The sequence below is a fragment of the Ptiloglossa arizonensis genome, chromosome 2, assembly GCF_051014685.1.
Source record: "Ptiloglossa arizonensis isolate GNS036 chromosome 2, iyPtiAriz1_principal, whole genome shotgun sequence".
In the NCBI taxonomy this organism is placed as follows: Eukaryota; Metazoa; Arthropoda; class Insecta; order Hymenoptera; family Colletidae; genus Ptiloglossa; species Ptiloglossa arizonensis.
The window spans coordinates 16334932-16347682 of NC_135049.1; the positions used below are offsets into that span (position 1 = coordinate 16334932).

At 33.6% G+C, this 12751-nt stretch overlaps 2 protein-coding genes across 4 annotated transcripts; both read left to right on the top strand.

Moving 5' to 3' along the window:
• Positions 1–134: 134 nt before the first annotated feature.
• Positions 135–4420, top strand: LOC143143792 (uncharacterized). 3 transcript variants are annotated; one of them, XM_076305491.1, is made up of 7 exons: positions 135–270; positions 611–851; positions 1738–1870; positions 1942–2156; positions 2686–2832; positions 2941–3114; positions 3226–4420. In XM_076305491.1, exons 1-7 carry the CDS (start codon positions 255–257, stop codon positions 3353–3355), a joined length of 1056 nt encoding a protein of 351 aa, XP_076161606.1. In that variant the 5' UTR covers positions 135–254; the 3' UTR covers positions 3356–4420. The 3 variants fall into 3 exon arrangements, with proteins under 3 accessions (XP_076161606.1, XP_076161607.1, XP_076161605.1); XM_076305492.1 differs by having other exon boundaries at positions 611–845; positions 2938–3114; positions 3226–4416; XM_076305490.1 differs by having other exon boundaries at positions 2938–3114; positions 3226–4415.
• A 2952-nt stretch (positions 4421–7372) lies between these two features.
• On the top strand, positions 7373–11792 carry LOC143154839 (uncharacterized). The gene is made up of 11 exons (XM_076326847.1): positions 7373–7893; positions 8651–8735; positions 8910–8998; positions 9066–9258; positions 9348–9404; positions 9504–9598; positions 9715–9856; positions 10013–10029; positions 10102–10186; positions 10442–10675; positions 11473–11792. The coding sequence occupies exons 2-11, from the start codon at positions 8681–8683 to the stop codon at positions 11790–11792; spliced, it is 1287 nt and encodes a 428-aa protein (XP_076182962.1). The 5' UTR covers positions 7373–7893; positions 8651–8680.
• The last annotated feature ends 959 nt before the right edge of the window (positions 11793–12751 follow it).

A 12751-nucleotide genomic window follows, 5' to 3' on the forward strand; every position in this document is an offset into this window, starting at 1 on the left:
GCGTGGTCTGCACGCAAGAATTCGAAATCCGCAAACGGGCGCATGTTTTTCACGAAACGAAACACACCTCGATGCTCCACTTCGAAACCATTATGCCAGTCGCACGGGACAGCCCTCCTCCGTAGTCTGGCAAATCGTCGTGACTCAATTTAAATACGGCCAATTATTGCGAAATGCTGACTTGGCAAACGATACTAACAGCATAAACTGGCCGGGTACGAGGACGACATTAGCAGTACGAGAGTATCGACATTATGCCGAACACGATGGGTAAGTGATTGAAAAGTACAAGCTTGAAACGCGTAACCGTTGACCGGTCGTTGAAAGACTCGTTAACGAAACGGGTATCTCGACTGAGTTCTCGAAAACAGGGGGATCGAACTTATCTCGAACAAGTTCGTATCGAGCTCGAGACAATTGGGCTTTAAAGTCCGACTCGATTAAAATTCTGCGTTCGTAGCAATACGTATCGGTACTTAATTACGTATTGTATCGTTTTTTCTTTTTTTTTTTTTTTTTGATGATGACATCGATAGCTCTCGGTAAGGAAACTCGGTATTAATTGTGTACACTAAGTTGGATTTTCTTTTGCCGCTCGATACACGCGCAGATCTTTTCGACGAGGACGTATCGCTTCTTTACACGGACAAACACGGTGGAAAGTTTCACAGGTTCTCAGAGACGCGCTACGACACACCGATAATCAACGGTGTCGTCAATCAATTGAGAAGATGGCCAAGGGATCTGTTTTTTGCGTTTTTGGCGGCTTGCCTTATAATCGGAAGCCTGGTCTCGTTGATCTTCATCACGGTGGCTGTTTGCCTACCGACCGTCGTTGATAGCAGGTGTCGGTATGAACGAGAATATCCTGCACTAGCATGTTCTAAGACTAAATTAATTTAATCAATTTATTAGCGTACTAATTATCGCAAAATCTTATCAGGAGTCACTTTCTATATTTCGGTTAACACGTTAAGTTTTACAATTTGTAATTTTTAAGTAAAAGTTTTCTCTTTTTGCTCGTATACATATGCATCGGGGGATAAATAATAGATATTCTTTTTTTAGTAACGCAGATTGTTACTAAATTGTCACTCTTGGTGTTGAAACAGTATGTTTGGCTCCGTCAGGGAGTTTTATGCTTGTATTATAAACGCCTTAAATATTATATAAACAAATTATAATGTAAACTTAAGAGAAAGTATACAAAGATAGGAATACGAGACTAATTTGCAATTAGTGTGTGGTATCCAGTGTTTAAAGATTGAAATCGTTAAACATCTTACAAATTTTTTATTTTATTTCTCAATGCGCACGCTTAACTAAATACTATATATATGTATATAAAAGAAGAAGAATATTTTAATTTTTCGCGATTTAGTTTATTCCCAATTTGACGCTCATTTTTTTAATCTCATTTAATTGCTTTTATTCTTACTGTACTCTTATATTACAAACGATGGTAATAATAGAAAACATCACTGATATTTTTTACTAATTTTCAGTCAATTCACCTTTTATTCCTTTTTTATATATTACTTTCTCTGAAGTTCCAATTATAAAATTTCCTCAAACAGATTTCAAAAATTTAAATACGACAATTAATAAACAACACGTCACAGTGAAATTATTTTACTCCGTTCTCCGTTCTTCGTTGTCGAATAACCTTCGATTTTCCAACTAAGATCTATAAATTCTTTGTAAAATCAATACCAGAATCAGCATTCAATATTTCAGAACAGAGGAAATTTCAATCACGGAAATCGAAGCATCGCTCAACGTTTATTTTTTCAAACTAGAGAACCGGAAATGGTCCACAAGGGAATTTTGCTACATCGAGACCGCGGCCCGCAAGCATCCAGATTTGAAAGTAAAACTTTAATCGAAAGACTAAAATTCTTCCAGCGTCTACACCGAAAGTAATAACAATAAGTTGTGTAGGTCTTTATGATAAACTTACTGAAAGAAGAACCACTTAAACGAGACTCGAACGAATCGATCGGAAATAAAACGACATTGAAGTCCAAACCGAATGATTATTTTACTAGCAGCCACCCTCTCGAATTAACTCCAGAAGAACAACTCAGGGAACGACTCGCACTGGAAAATACGAATATAAAAAACGTCGATATATCGATTGACAAATTCTTCAAAGGGTAAGATTTTAAACAACGATCAAAACAACATTAAAACTCGCATAAAATCAACAATTATCAAACGAATGACACATACCAACATTTCTCTACCACCTTAATTTTCGTATAATCAGATTTTAAACTTTCAATAACTGTATATTATGAATTATTATCATCTATCTTGATTAAATTCACTCCTAAAAAAGCTTCTAACTAAACTTTGAATTAATAATTATGTAAAATTAAAAATAATTCAAATAAGGTCGTGTTTGAACTTATTTTATGTAACAACGAATGTATAAATTTTTATTTTTACTTACATCGCGTGTTAAGGATACTTAAATTGTCATTGAGAATGTTTATTGTTTCTACGTACAAGTATAAGCTGCAAATAATATAAACAAAAGCTGTAACTCTAATCGTGAATATATTTGTTTATCCTAGTAATTAGAAATTATTTTAATACGTATTTCGGTACGTTCTGATATCAGCATCCGATGGATAACGTAAAACTGGGAATATTCGCGTAATTTAGACAATTTTTATTTAGCTCGAAACTGTTCCATGTCGCAAGACATTTAAAGGACGAGGTTCTAGAAATGGCGGCAAAGGCACAGTTGCTTTGGACCACACCTGGAATAGCTTTGAAACCAAGAATGTTCTGTGCTCTAGACTCCATGAAACAGTTTCTTTGCAAGTGAGTGCAGTACTAGTACCGGGAACAACAACGATTCAGATCTACAATATAAAATCTATAACATAAAATCTATAATATAAAATCGATGAAATTGTGCACCTTCAGCAGAAAGAAAGACGAGTGTCTACCAGATAAACTTGCAACGATAGAACCGGGAAACGACGTTCAACTAACGGGAGTTCCGTGTCAAGCGTTCATGGGATTTCTCGTGCAGGAAATATCGAGAGGCGATATTAATCGAAAGTACACGTTAATGGAAGCCGTGCAGAAATTTTGTCCGAGGTGAGATGATCGGTAAATTTAATCAATCGAATTTAAAGTATAAATCGACAATCGAAAGATTGTCCTCGGGTTTTTCTACCCGAGAGGATAAAAATTTAATTTCCGTTTCAGGTTGTACTATTGTCCGGAAATTCGAATTCTCGACTCGAAAACAGACTGTCCGACCGAGTCGTTAAATTGCCCTACTATTTACTCGAGTGATATAACGCAAGACACCAAATCTAGAAACTTCGTAACATGACAATCAGCGCCTCAATACTTTATTATAAACTGTATACATGTAGATTACAAAATACCGTACAAACATTGTGTAAAATTTTTAAAAGTATTCTGTCCCGTCTTGTCCTCGAGAGTCTCGACTATCAATTTCGAATGAAAACGCGTTCATTTAAACGTTCTCTGCTCGTAAAGACGCAGTACACCCAGCCATATCCAGATTTCTCCAACTAATGGTAAAATTTCAATCGTTTAAACCTTTAGGTACCTTATTATTGTTTCTTTATTTTCGACTCAAAAATAGTTCACAGAACGGGAAAGAGTAACGTTTTCTTTTTTTAAGTTACGACTTATCCTATGGATAGAACAGTGACATCTGAAGGCGTTTATAATTATACATAAATGACAATGTACCACCCGTTTTTTTAGATTATATTCAATATCGACTATCTGCAAGAATATAACACTAAATTCCAGTAGAATGATGGTGAACGCAGAAAATATGTAATATTTTTCAAAACAATACGAATGTGAACTTCTACAAACGTTTTCTTACCGAAAGATTATAATTATTTAAGACAAAATTAGTTTTATTAGGTACATTTTAGGAATATTCTATATTAGTAATACTTTCTTGTATAATACTTTCTTTGTGATATATTATAAAAAAGAACTACTACAAACTTATAGTGCACTTTATTCAAGCTTCAATTAAATAGAACCCTGATACGTAACCGGTTAATTAACTCTGTTCCAAAGAAATTTAAAAAATGAAACGTACTTATTAACAGCACAGATCCTGTCGCGTAAGACACACCAGCTGGAAACGAACAATTGGAAACAAATAGCCAAATAACTGCGATAACGGCACTGATATCGTACACCAAATCAGTCAAAAAAAGGACTATCGATGGTAGACTCCAGCGTGGTTTTTTCTACAATAATTAACCAACTAATGAAGTAAAATATTTCTTAGTGTAAAATTCGTCGAATCCCAAACTTAGATCTATGGTCTTTAAAACAGTTACAAATGTGGCCAAATCAATGTAATCATATCATTTTTTTAATAAAATGCTTTATCATTTCATAAACACAGATACCCAGAGTAAACTATAATAATTAATAATTTGTATGCGCGACCATTGCCTCAATTAAACATTCTATGCTGCTAAGTATACTTCTTCTTAGACTTGAATATGTATTTATAGTATTTTCATCTTTGCGCATATTTTGATTAACTTTTTGGAAGGTTACATCTTTATTCTAATAGTCATTTTTATGCATTATGAGAAAGTATTAAATATTACGAGAATCTAAGAAATAGACTTTTGGATTAAATGTCTGTAACAATTAGAAAAATTAATAAAGATCTTATTTTATTGTAAAATATTTCAAATACACCAATTATTGAAAATTAGAACAATAATTGCAATCGACGTGAAACGGTTAATCTACAACAAATATGTATATAGAAAAACAATATCACGAACACGAAACAAAGATACTTAAATACATACATAGAAGAAAAAATAACTAGTGTAAACGACAAAACATATTTGTACAAATAATGTTTGGACGAAATAAATATCCAATGTGTCCTTTCTCCCAAGAGAATGCACTTATTTACATAGTTTCCATCGTTAAAACAAATAGTAAGTAATTTCCTATTCTACACATGTTCCTCGTGTGTTATTATGATATTATTTATCTATAAATTTGTCTTAGATCGTTTGTGGCAAATTTTGTCCGTTTGTATTGTTAGACGATGAATAAAAATACATTATCGCTAAAAATGAAAACGGCCCAAGAATTCAAAGTTTCTTAAAGTTCATCAGTGATCGTATCAATTTGACCACGTCTGTTTGAGTCCCAAGGAGTATTTACAACCACGCACTTTCGGTATCTATGCGAATAATGCCAACGAGCGTAATCGTGCTCCTACTGGCAGAGATTTCGCTTCGCCTGGCACTTTTCACATAAATTCCTGCGACCACTTCTGGTACTCGAACAATTAAACTTAAAGTTTTCTTTTTATAGTTCGACGAAGAAATGAAAGTATCTCACCGATACGAGAGAGTAGGCAAGCATACCAGTTGCTAGGAAGGAAATCAACGAGTAAGGTACAGAGTAACCTAAACTCAATGTGACGACAGCCTTTTGCTTGTAGCCTTGAACAATCTGACCGCTTTCCAGGATACTGTACTCGGTTCGGCCATAACGAACACTGTAATAACTCAATAATAGCACGCAAGTGGACAATAATAACGCTTGGCAAACTTGCAGCACTTCGTTCTCAGAGGTATTCTTGCTAGTAAGTCTCACGTCTTTCGTCGTTATACCGGATAGACTTGCTTTAATTTTTTGCTTTGGATATCCATAGTTGATCGCCTGAAAACCACTCGAGTAACAAAAAGAATGCTTCTTGTCGAGTATACAAATATGTAATCCACTGGTCAGTCATACGTGTGGAAAAGTAATTTAAATTCGTATTTTTCCACCATTTTGTATCTTGATCAAAGTATTGTAACAATGGGAGAAAGAGACAGGTTCAACGTAACGATGAGAAAACTAACTAATGATAGAGAGTATATTCGTTACTATGTTTAGTGTAAATTTGAACAGAAGAAGATTGTTGCGCAATATCGTGCAAAAACGATTTATAACGTTACATAAATTATGATTATAAGAAATAAAGTTTGTGTAGTAAAATCAATAACGTTGGCTGTAATCTTCGAAACGTACCGAAAGTGGATAATCTAAATTCACAAAAATGAAAAAGAAGAACATAAATAAAGATGACTAAAATTTATAAATAAAAGATACTTGCAAATAATATAATGAATTGCAAACACATGGAAGTGTACAAAATTTCAAAAAGCCATTGAGAAAAGAAAAATATGTACAAGTTACAAAACATTTTAAAATATTTTATAACGAACATTGTCGAGGTATTTTATTCTTCTAGAAATGCGTATAAAGTACGCCTAGTGGGAGGTTATGCTGCGTAAAATTTATCGATAAAAAGTACGGAATAGAACAATTAGTAAATCAAATCGATCATAGTGGTACCTCAGAGTATAAATAAATTTTGATATTCGTGATTTTAAAGAGGATTTTGATTTCGGCCTCGAAAGTGAAAAAACATGAAACACTTCAACAGTTGCTGGACAAAAACACGGCATATACCGAAAAAGATGTTGCATCACAGTTAGGAATAACTCAACAACAAGTTTCCAGTCGGTTACACGAAATCGACAGGATTTAAAAAGAGGGAAAGTAGGTTCCACGCGAACCGATACATCGTCACCCAGTTACATTGTTGCACGACGTTACCAGACCTATGTAACGTCTATAAATTGTCCAAGAATTACGTATCGTTGCAACTTGTACAAAACGTTTCCACCCATCCAAGTCTATTCACAGAACATAAAGTTTCCAGATCACCGTTTATCGATGTAAAATTTACGTAAAATATACTTTAGAAATATCATCGAAATAAGAAAATGTTTCGATTACTTCAAAGATACGGAAAAACGACGGATAGAAACCGTTCGTTTGTCGACAACAATCCGATAAAAAAAATAGTGGATCACTTATTTGCACACCCAATATATTCACCGGTTCGAATGATATTTTTCGACTCACTGTTGTCGCGCAATGTTCCTCGTGTGTCGTTTGAATTTTTTCGGGGTACTGGTTCATGGCGAGGAACTATTTTTTTCCGATGAGAACCGAGAACCGGGCAAGACAGGGTTCCCTGAAGTGGCGCGCAATCGTGAATGTTTCGTCGTTATTCAAATTGTTCGCGGACGACGAATCGTCGATGTAGATTTAGAACGTGAGTTTGTAAATTACACTGTATAACCTAGCGAGAAGATTTCGGTGAACGGAAAAATGGTCAGGTGTCCAAAGTGTGCGAATCGCGGGAAAACTTAAAAAATGGCACGTCGTCGCAAACGTTCCCCCCTGTCCTCCATGGCAGCGATCATCGGAAGCAGTAAAACTTCAGTGAGCGTTTCAAACACACGTGTGTGTGTGTTCTGTGTCCTGTGTATCGGGTGTCGTGTGCGTACACGCGGTGATTTAACGTCACGGCGTCGCATACGACGTTATGAAAATGAATCCAGACGAATCGGGACAAATTGAATTGGCTGACGAAGTTTGAGAAACCCTAAATCGAAATAATAACGAACTCTCGACGTTTCGTATCGTTCGTCAAAATCGAAAGCCGTGTGCGCTCGTGAAACGATAATAACGAAAAATACGACGATTCGGTTGATTAACCTTAACGCGAATTTTGATGAAACTACCGATCGTTTAAAACGAAAACAATAAACTATGAGATTTCGAGGTAGACGAAAAACTGGCCAAAATGGTGGAACATTAGTTAGTCGTTTTCTCGAGCATCGAGTGAAATGAATTTTAATTAATTGTAAACGTGTGTAAAATGTGATCATCTTTTTAGAGAATCGGACGGCTAGCGTGTACCCTGTGCGATCACTATGTCATGGGAAACTCGATCTACGTCATCATACTGGGCCTCATTGGGACCGTTAGTCGATCGTAATACTCATTAATTCTTTCTGCATAATAGAACACCGGATGAGTTCACGAATCAATAATATTTACATTGCTTCGTGGAATATTGATTCGTGAACTTTTCAATTTTATTTACCAAACACCAAGTCTGATTTAATTCCTAACGTCATGGATCACATACGAGAAGCTAATTTTCGAATTGTCTTTACGCCCTATTTTCAAAAATAGAGATTATATGCCATATTTAAAACGTGTCTTTATACAAAAGAGTGGTTTACAAATTCAAGATTATTTCCAATACGTCTTAAATCCAAAAAAGTTTTATTTTCAAAATGTCTTACAATCGATTAAATTCTATAGGGACTACTCACTCGTTAACAATATTGAAGAATTTTTACTTGCAATTAAAATTCAATTGATATAACAGAGACGTTCTATATTTCATTAACTCTTTCATGCAAGTCTTCGATTAAAAGACTATTTTGCATGATACTTTAATACAGATCAAATATGGGAACCATTTAAATATTCATAAAGTGTTGTAACGTAAGTTGTGAAAAAATTGAAAATTGTTAACGTACAAAAAGTTAAAGTAGAATTAATATGACGTATTATGTTTTGATCATTTGAATACCCAATAATTTATTTTTGGAATTTAAATTGTACATTTTTGGAATTCAATTTATATATTTTAAGTATCTATTTGTTGGATTTAAACTCATTCGAAAATAAGCTCTTCGTATAAAAAAAATCACTATGATAACCCACGTTTGATCATTAGGTGATAACGGCATTCGACATCATTCGAATAATGAATTGTAAAATGCCTGCCAGACCGACATCGCAGTGCAAAACTAAGGAAACTGGTATGTTGTTGCACTGCATTATAGTAATTGAATTCATTAAGTACAACGTTCAATTTCTGAATACAGAAACAACTTACAAATTCTCAATTTACAACTTACAACTTGGAACTTTGTATTTTAAAAATTCTAGTTAAAGTGCGAAACTGCTTAACAATTACTGATCATTCTTGGTAGTTCCCTCAGACGTAGAAAGAGATTTGAAACTGATGACTTCGATCCTGGGAATAGAACACTATACCTTAATCATGCTAGGCGCGATCACGGTGAGCGATTCTAGTACAATTGTTTCTAAATTTAACGCTTCCGAATGACCCGATGATATTTTTCTAGGAATATCCAATGTTGCATACACCCTGGCTGTTGATGCAACTGTGCGTTATTATTGTGGAAGTTATTGTATTCTGCGTCAGAATGTTCCTGGACGGACTTCACATGAAACGCGACGAAATATTGCTATCCGTTTTGACTGTGCACAATTGGCTTCAAGTGTTTTGCTTGTTTCACAGACAAGCGCGACAATCTCGTTAAAAAATTTAATATCTCTTCAACCAGGGAAATGGATGTAATTCTATCAATTAAAACGATCGTAAAATGTCTATTGATATAATAAAGAAAATCACATCGTACGCTTGAAATTGCCGATTTTATGTAGATTAACCACCGTTCTTTGTTTGTTTGTTATGACTCGCGATTTAAAGAACACGTGGACAGAATAACCAAAAAAAAAACGATCTATCATGTAAAAAGATAAATGCTGATAAAATCTAGTAACGATGGAATTTAAATTGAAGAGAAGTCTCAGTCGCCCTTGCGCGGGAGACCAGAAGGAAAATGAGAAATACGAGTGTAAACCTTTCTCCAAGGTACAAGAGAATTGTGAAAAGTTTTGTGAAGATATACCACGTTGTTCCGATAAATACATATATCTCTTTCGTTGTTGCATTTTCGTACAATGTCAAGTCTAGTAACGTTGTCGTAGGTAGATGCACTGTACATAGCTCTAACGTGTTTCACGACACATTGCTTAAGTTCAATCGCTTTTGAGGCCGGAGGTCGTGCTCCCCTTGGAAATGCAGTAACAAAATCGGCAGCATTTAACGCTCTTTTTCGGCGAAGTATCAGTAATTATACTTAAATAATATATCGTATTAAAGAGAAACTAAACGCTTCTCGCTCTAAGTCGATAAAAAAAAAAAGAACAAACGAACCGTCTTAGTTCACTAAAAATAAAAATTTTTTTCTTTTTTATAAATTTACATAACGTTGTCTCAGATAAGACCATACTTTTAACAAAGTGATTTTCTTCGACAAATTTACAAATTCAAAATAATGCTATATTCTCATTTATCTAATTTATTTTTTATAGATTTTCGTCAAATTCCTCAATATTTCGCTTAATACAATTTCGACAAATTTATATCACATTATTCGAAATAAAGAAGAAAATGAATGTATCGATTTATTCTCGATATTGTTTTAAATTCATCGCTTAAATATTCGTCAAAATCGATGACTAAAAAATCAACTATGTTCTCCTTATTACACGTGCTTAAGATATTTTAGAGACGAAAACGAAATATTCTAAATTAATTAGAGTCTAATCCTATATTAATATACTGTTCACTCGAATCATCGCCTCGTACGAAAACGCCCTCGATTACGTATCTCGTGCCAAAATTCGAAGTAAAGAATCACGTTATTTGCAGATCTCAAGATTGTAATACTCATGACGAATGTAATCACTGGAGTGATAACTACATTAATGATGACTGTGGGCGATAAGTATGGCATTCCTTATCTGTATTTGCCATGGTTGGTGAATACCATGAAAGGAATGATTCTATGCGAAGGACCAGCGCTTTTAAACTTGGCCAGCATGCTTCTACCTAACGCTTCGTTTCCTGCAGGGACGTTCATATTCACAACTTTTCTTCTGTATGGTAAAACGACCACGTTTAAATATAAAGTGGGGAAAAAAGTAGTTAAAAATAATTTCGATCGTGTTAGAAACAATTTATATAATGTAACGTTTCGGCTCCATTCGTTAAGATCTCTTCAGGTAAAAGTACAAGCTACAAAATGTATATAATTTAAATAATAATTTTTTACAAACTACATGTTAATAATATAATCAATATCAGGAAACCACAAATGAGTTTTTATTACAATACTCGATCATTGAATAGTACAGCAATTACTAAGATTAATTAAACATTGAACGTTCTACGTTCTTTTCTCCTGTACATACATTTTTACTTTTGTTCTTGGTTAATACTTTTACACGTATATTAAATTAATTTATACTCATTCGAATCCTGTATTTTAGTCCTATATAAATTTAGAAAAATAAATATACCTGTACGATATGTGTACACATATTCTACCTTTGTAGCTTGTACAATACCTTCACCTTATACTCCTTATACTTATATCAAAGAGGACTCAACGAATGTACCTGAAACATTTTATTAGATAAATTATTTTTAACACTGCCAAAATTATTTTTCTTCTGAAATACTCCCCCTCCCCTTTCCCCAATTCAAAGATAATGTTTGTTCATTCATAATCACATACCAAATAGATATAAATACATTTCATTTTTTTTTTTATTTAGCTCCTTTTATTAATATTTTCACTGTTTTTTCTGTTCTAATAATAACATTCGATTCGAATCTGATTTATCATTTCGTGATTGAACGAATAAAGAGGTCTGTGAAAGAAAATATTTTCGTTTCAGTGGAAGAAATCTGCATTTGGAACAACGCTTTCACAAATTTCCAGCGATGCTGGAAGGATTATCATTACCGGAAGCAATGTACCGCAATAAAAATCAAAGAGAAATTGTACACGGCACGTAAGAAAAGAGTAAATTGCCAAGGCGACGCGGAAAACAAATTAAATATCGCTGTGGAGAAGTTGCAAGCTCACCAAAGGCCCAACGAGTTTTGTGAATCTAATAGCCAAATTTCCACGAATTTCAGTGTGAGTCGCGTTAAAAGTATCCCGGATGGCAATAGTAATCTCGTAAGAAAACAATTACCGGATGTAACTGGATAATTAACAACGACATTCAAAAGTCCCTATTTTTATATAGTATCATATACTGACATTTATTTAGCATTTAATTTATTAAACACCATGCTTTCACATATGCTACATATTTTCCTACTTTAATATACATTAAAATACTTTCATTTTGAATTCGTATGTAACACGAACTTTGTATATAAATTTAAGCATATTTCATTTGAATTTTGAGCATTGCTAAACTCATTTTCATTAAGTGTTCTACATAAATTAAATATTTTTACAAAAATAATAATTGCAAATTTGATCGAAATTGCAAACAAAAAATTATTTAAATATTTAAATGAAATGATACATTTGTTTCGATTTAAATTCAATTGAACCGTAAGAAAAAATTTAATTTTCAATTAACTTTGACTACTGGCGTTTAACAAATTGTTTTTATTCGAAACATATAAATGTAATTGTGCCTGCACCAGGCGGATTTTCGTTTATGTGAAATGTTACTAAATTTTCATAGTATTTACTCTATATGTATTTTTCTATTTCTTCGAGCATAAATAATTGATACAATGGCAACACTTACCAATTCGCAGTCAATAATTCGCCATATTTTTCTGTAAATTCGTACAACAACGGAGCATCGTGCTGCAGTGAAGCGACCAGGACCGATGGGGGAAAGCTGCGCATACATTCGAAAAGTTTTCAACGCGCAGATCTTGAATATCGATGTATATCGATCGATCACAATGTATAACAATATTTGTAAAAATATTATTAGCCTCTCTAAAATTAAATCAGAATTTACGTTACTATTGTAGTCACAATAGACATAATCGAGAAAAGATGTAAATTTTATTTAAAAAATTTTAAATTACATCTAAGAAGTTCGATATATCGAATTGACTTTAATACGAGAGCTCGTTACTTGGACACTGGTGAAGACAAAAATAATAACATTCAAAGAAGGTAATAATGTTACTAATTTA

What these genes read in the sequence shown, in the direction of transcription:
- LOC143154839 (XM_076326847.1), top strand. Translation starts at nt 8,681, where the DNA reads ATGAATTGTAAAATGCCTGCCAGACCGACATCGCAGTGCAAAACTAAG. An exon ending in CAGACAAGCGCGACAATCTC is followed by an intron (nt 9,259 to 9,347) that starts GTTAAAAAATTT and finishes GATATAATAAAG; the next exon opens with AAAATCACATCGTACGCTTG. An exon ending in CACAACTTTTCTTCTGTATG is followed by an intron (nt 10,676 to 11,472) that starts GTAAAACGACCA and finishes TTTTCGTTTCAG; the next exon opens with TGGAAGAAATCTGCATTTGG.
- LOC143143792 (XM_076305490.1), top strand. An exon ending in ATTGACAAATTCTTCAAAGG is followed by an intron (nt 2,157 to 2,685) that starts GTAAGATTTTAA and finishes ATTTTTATTTAG; the next exon opens with CTCGAAACTGTTCCATGTCG. An exon ending in ATGAAACAGTTTCTTTGCAA is followed by an intron (nt 2,833 to 2,937) that starts GTGAGTGCAGTA and finishes GTGCACCTTCAG; the next exon opens with CAGAAAGAAAGACGAGTGTC.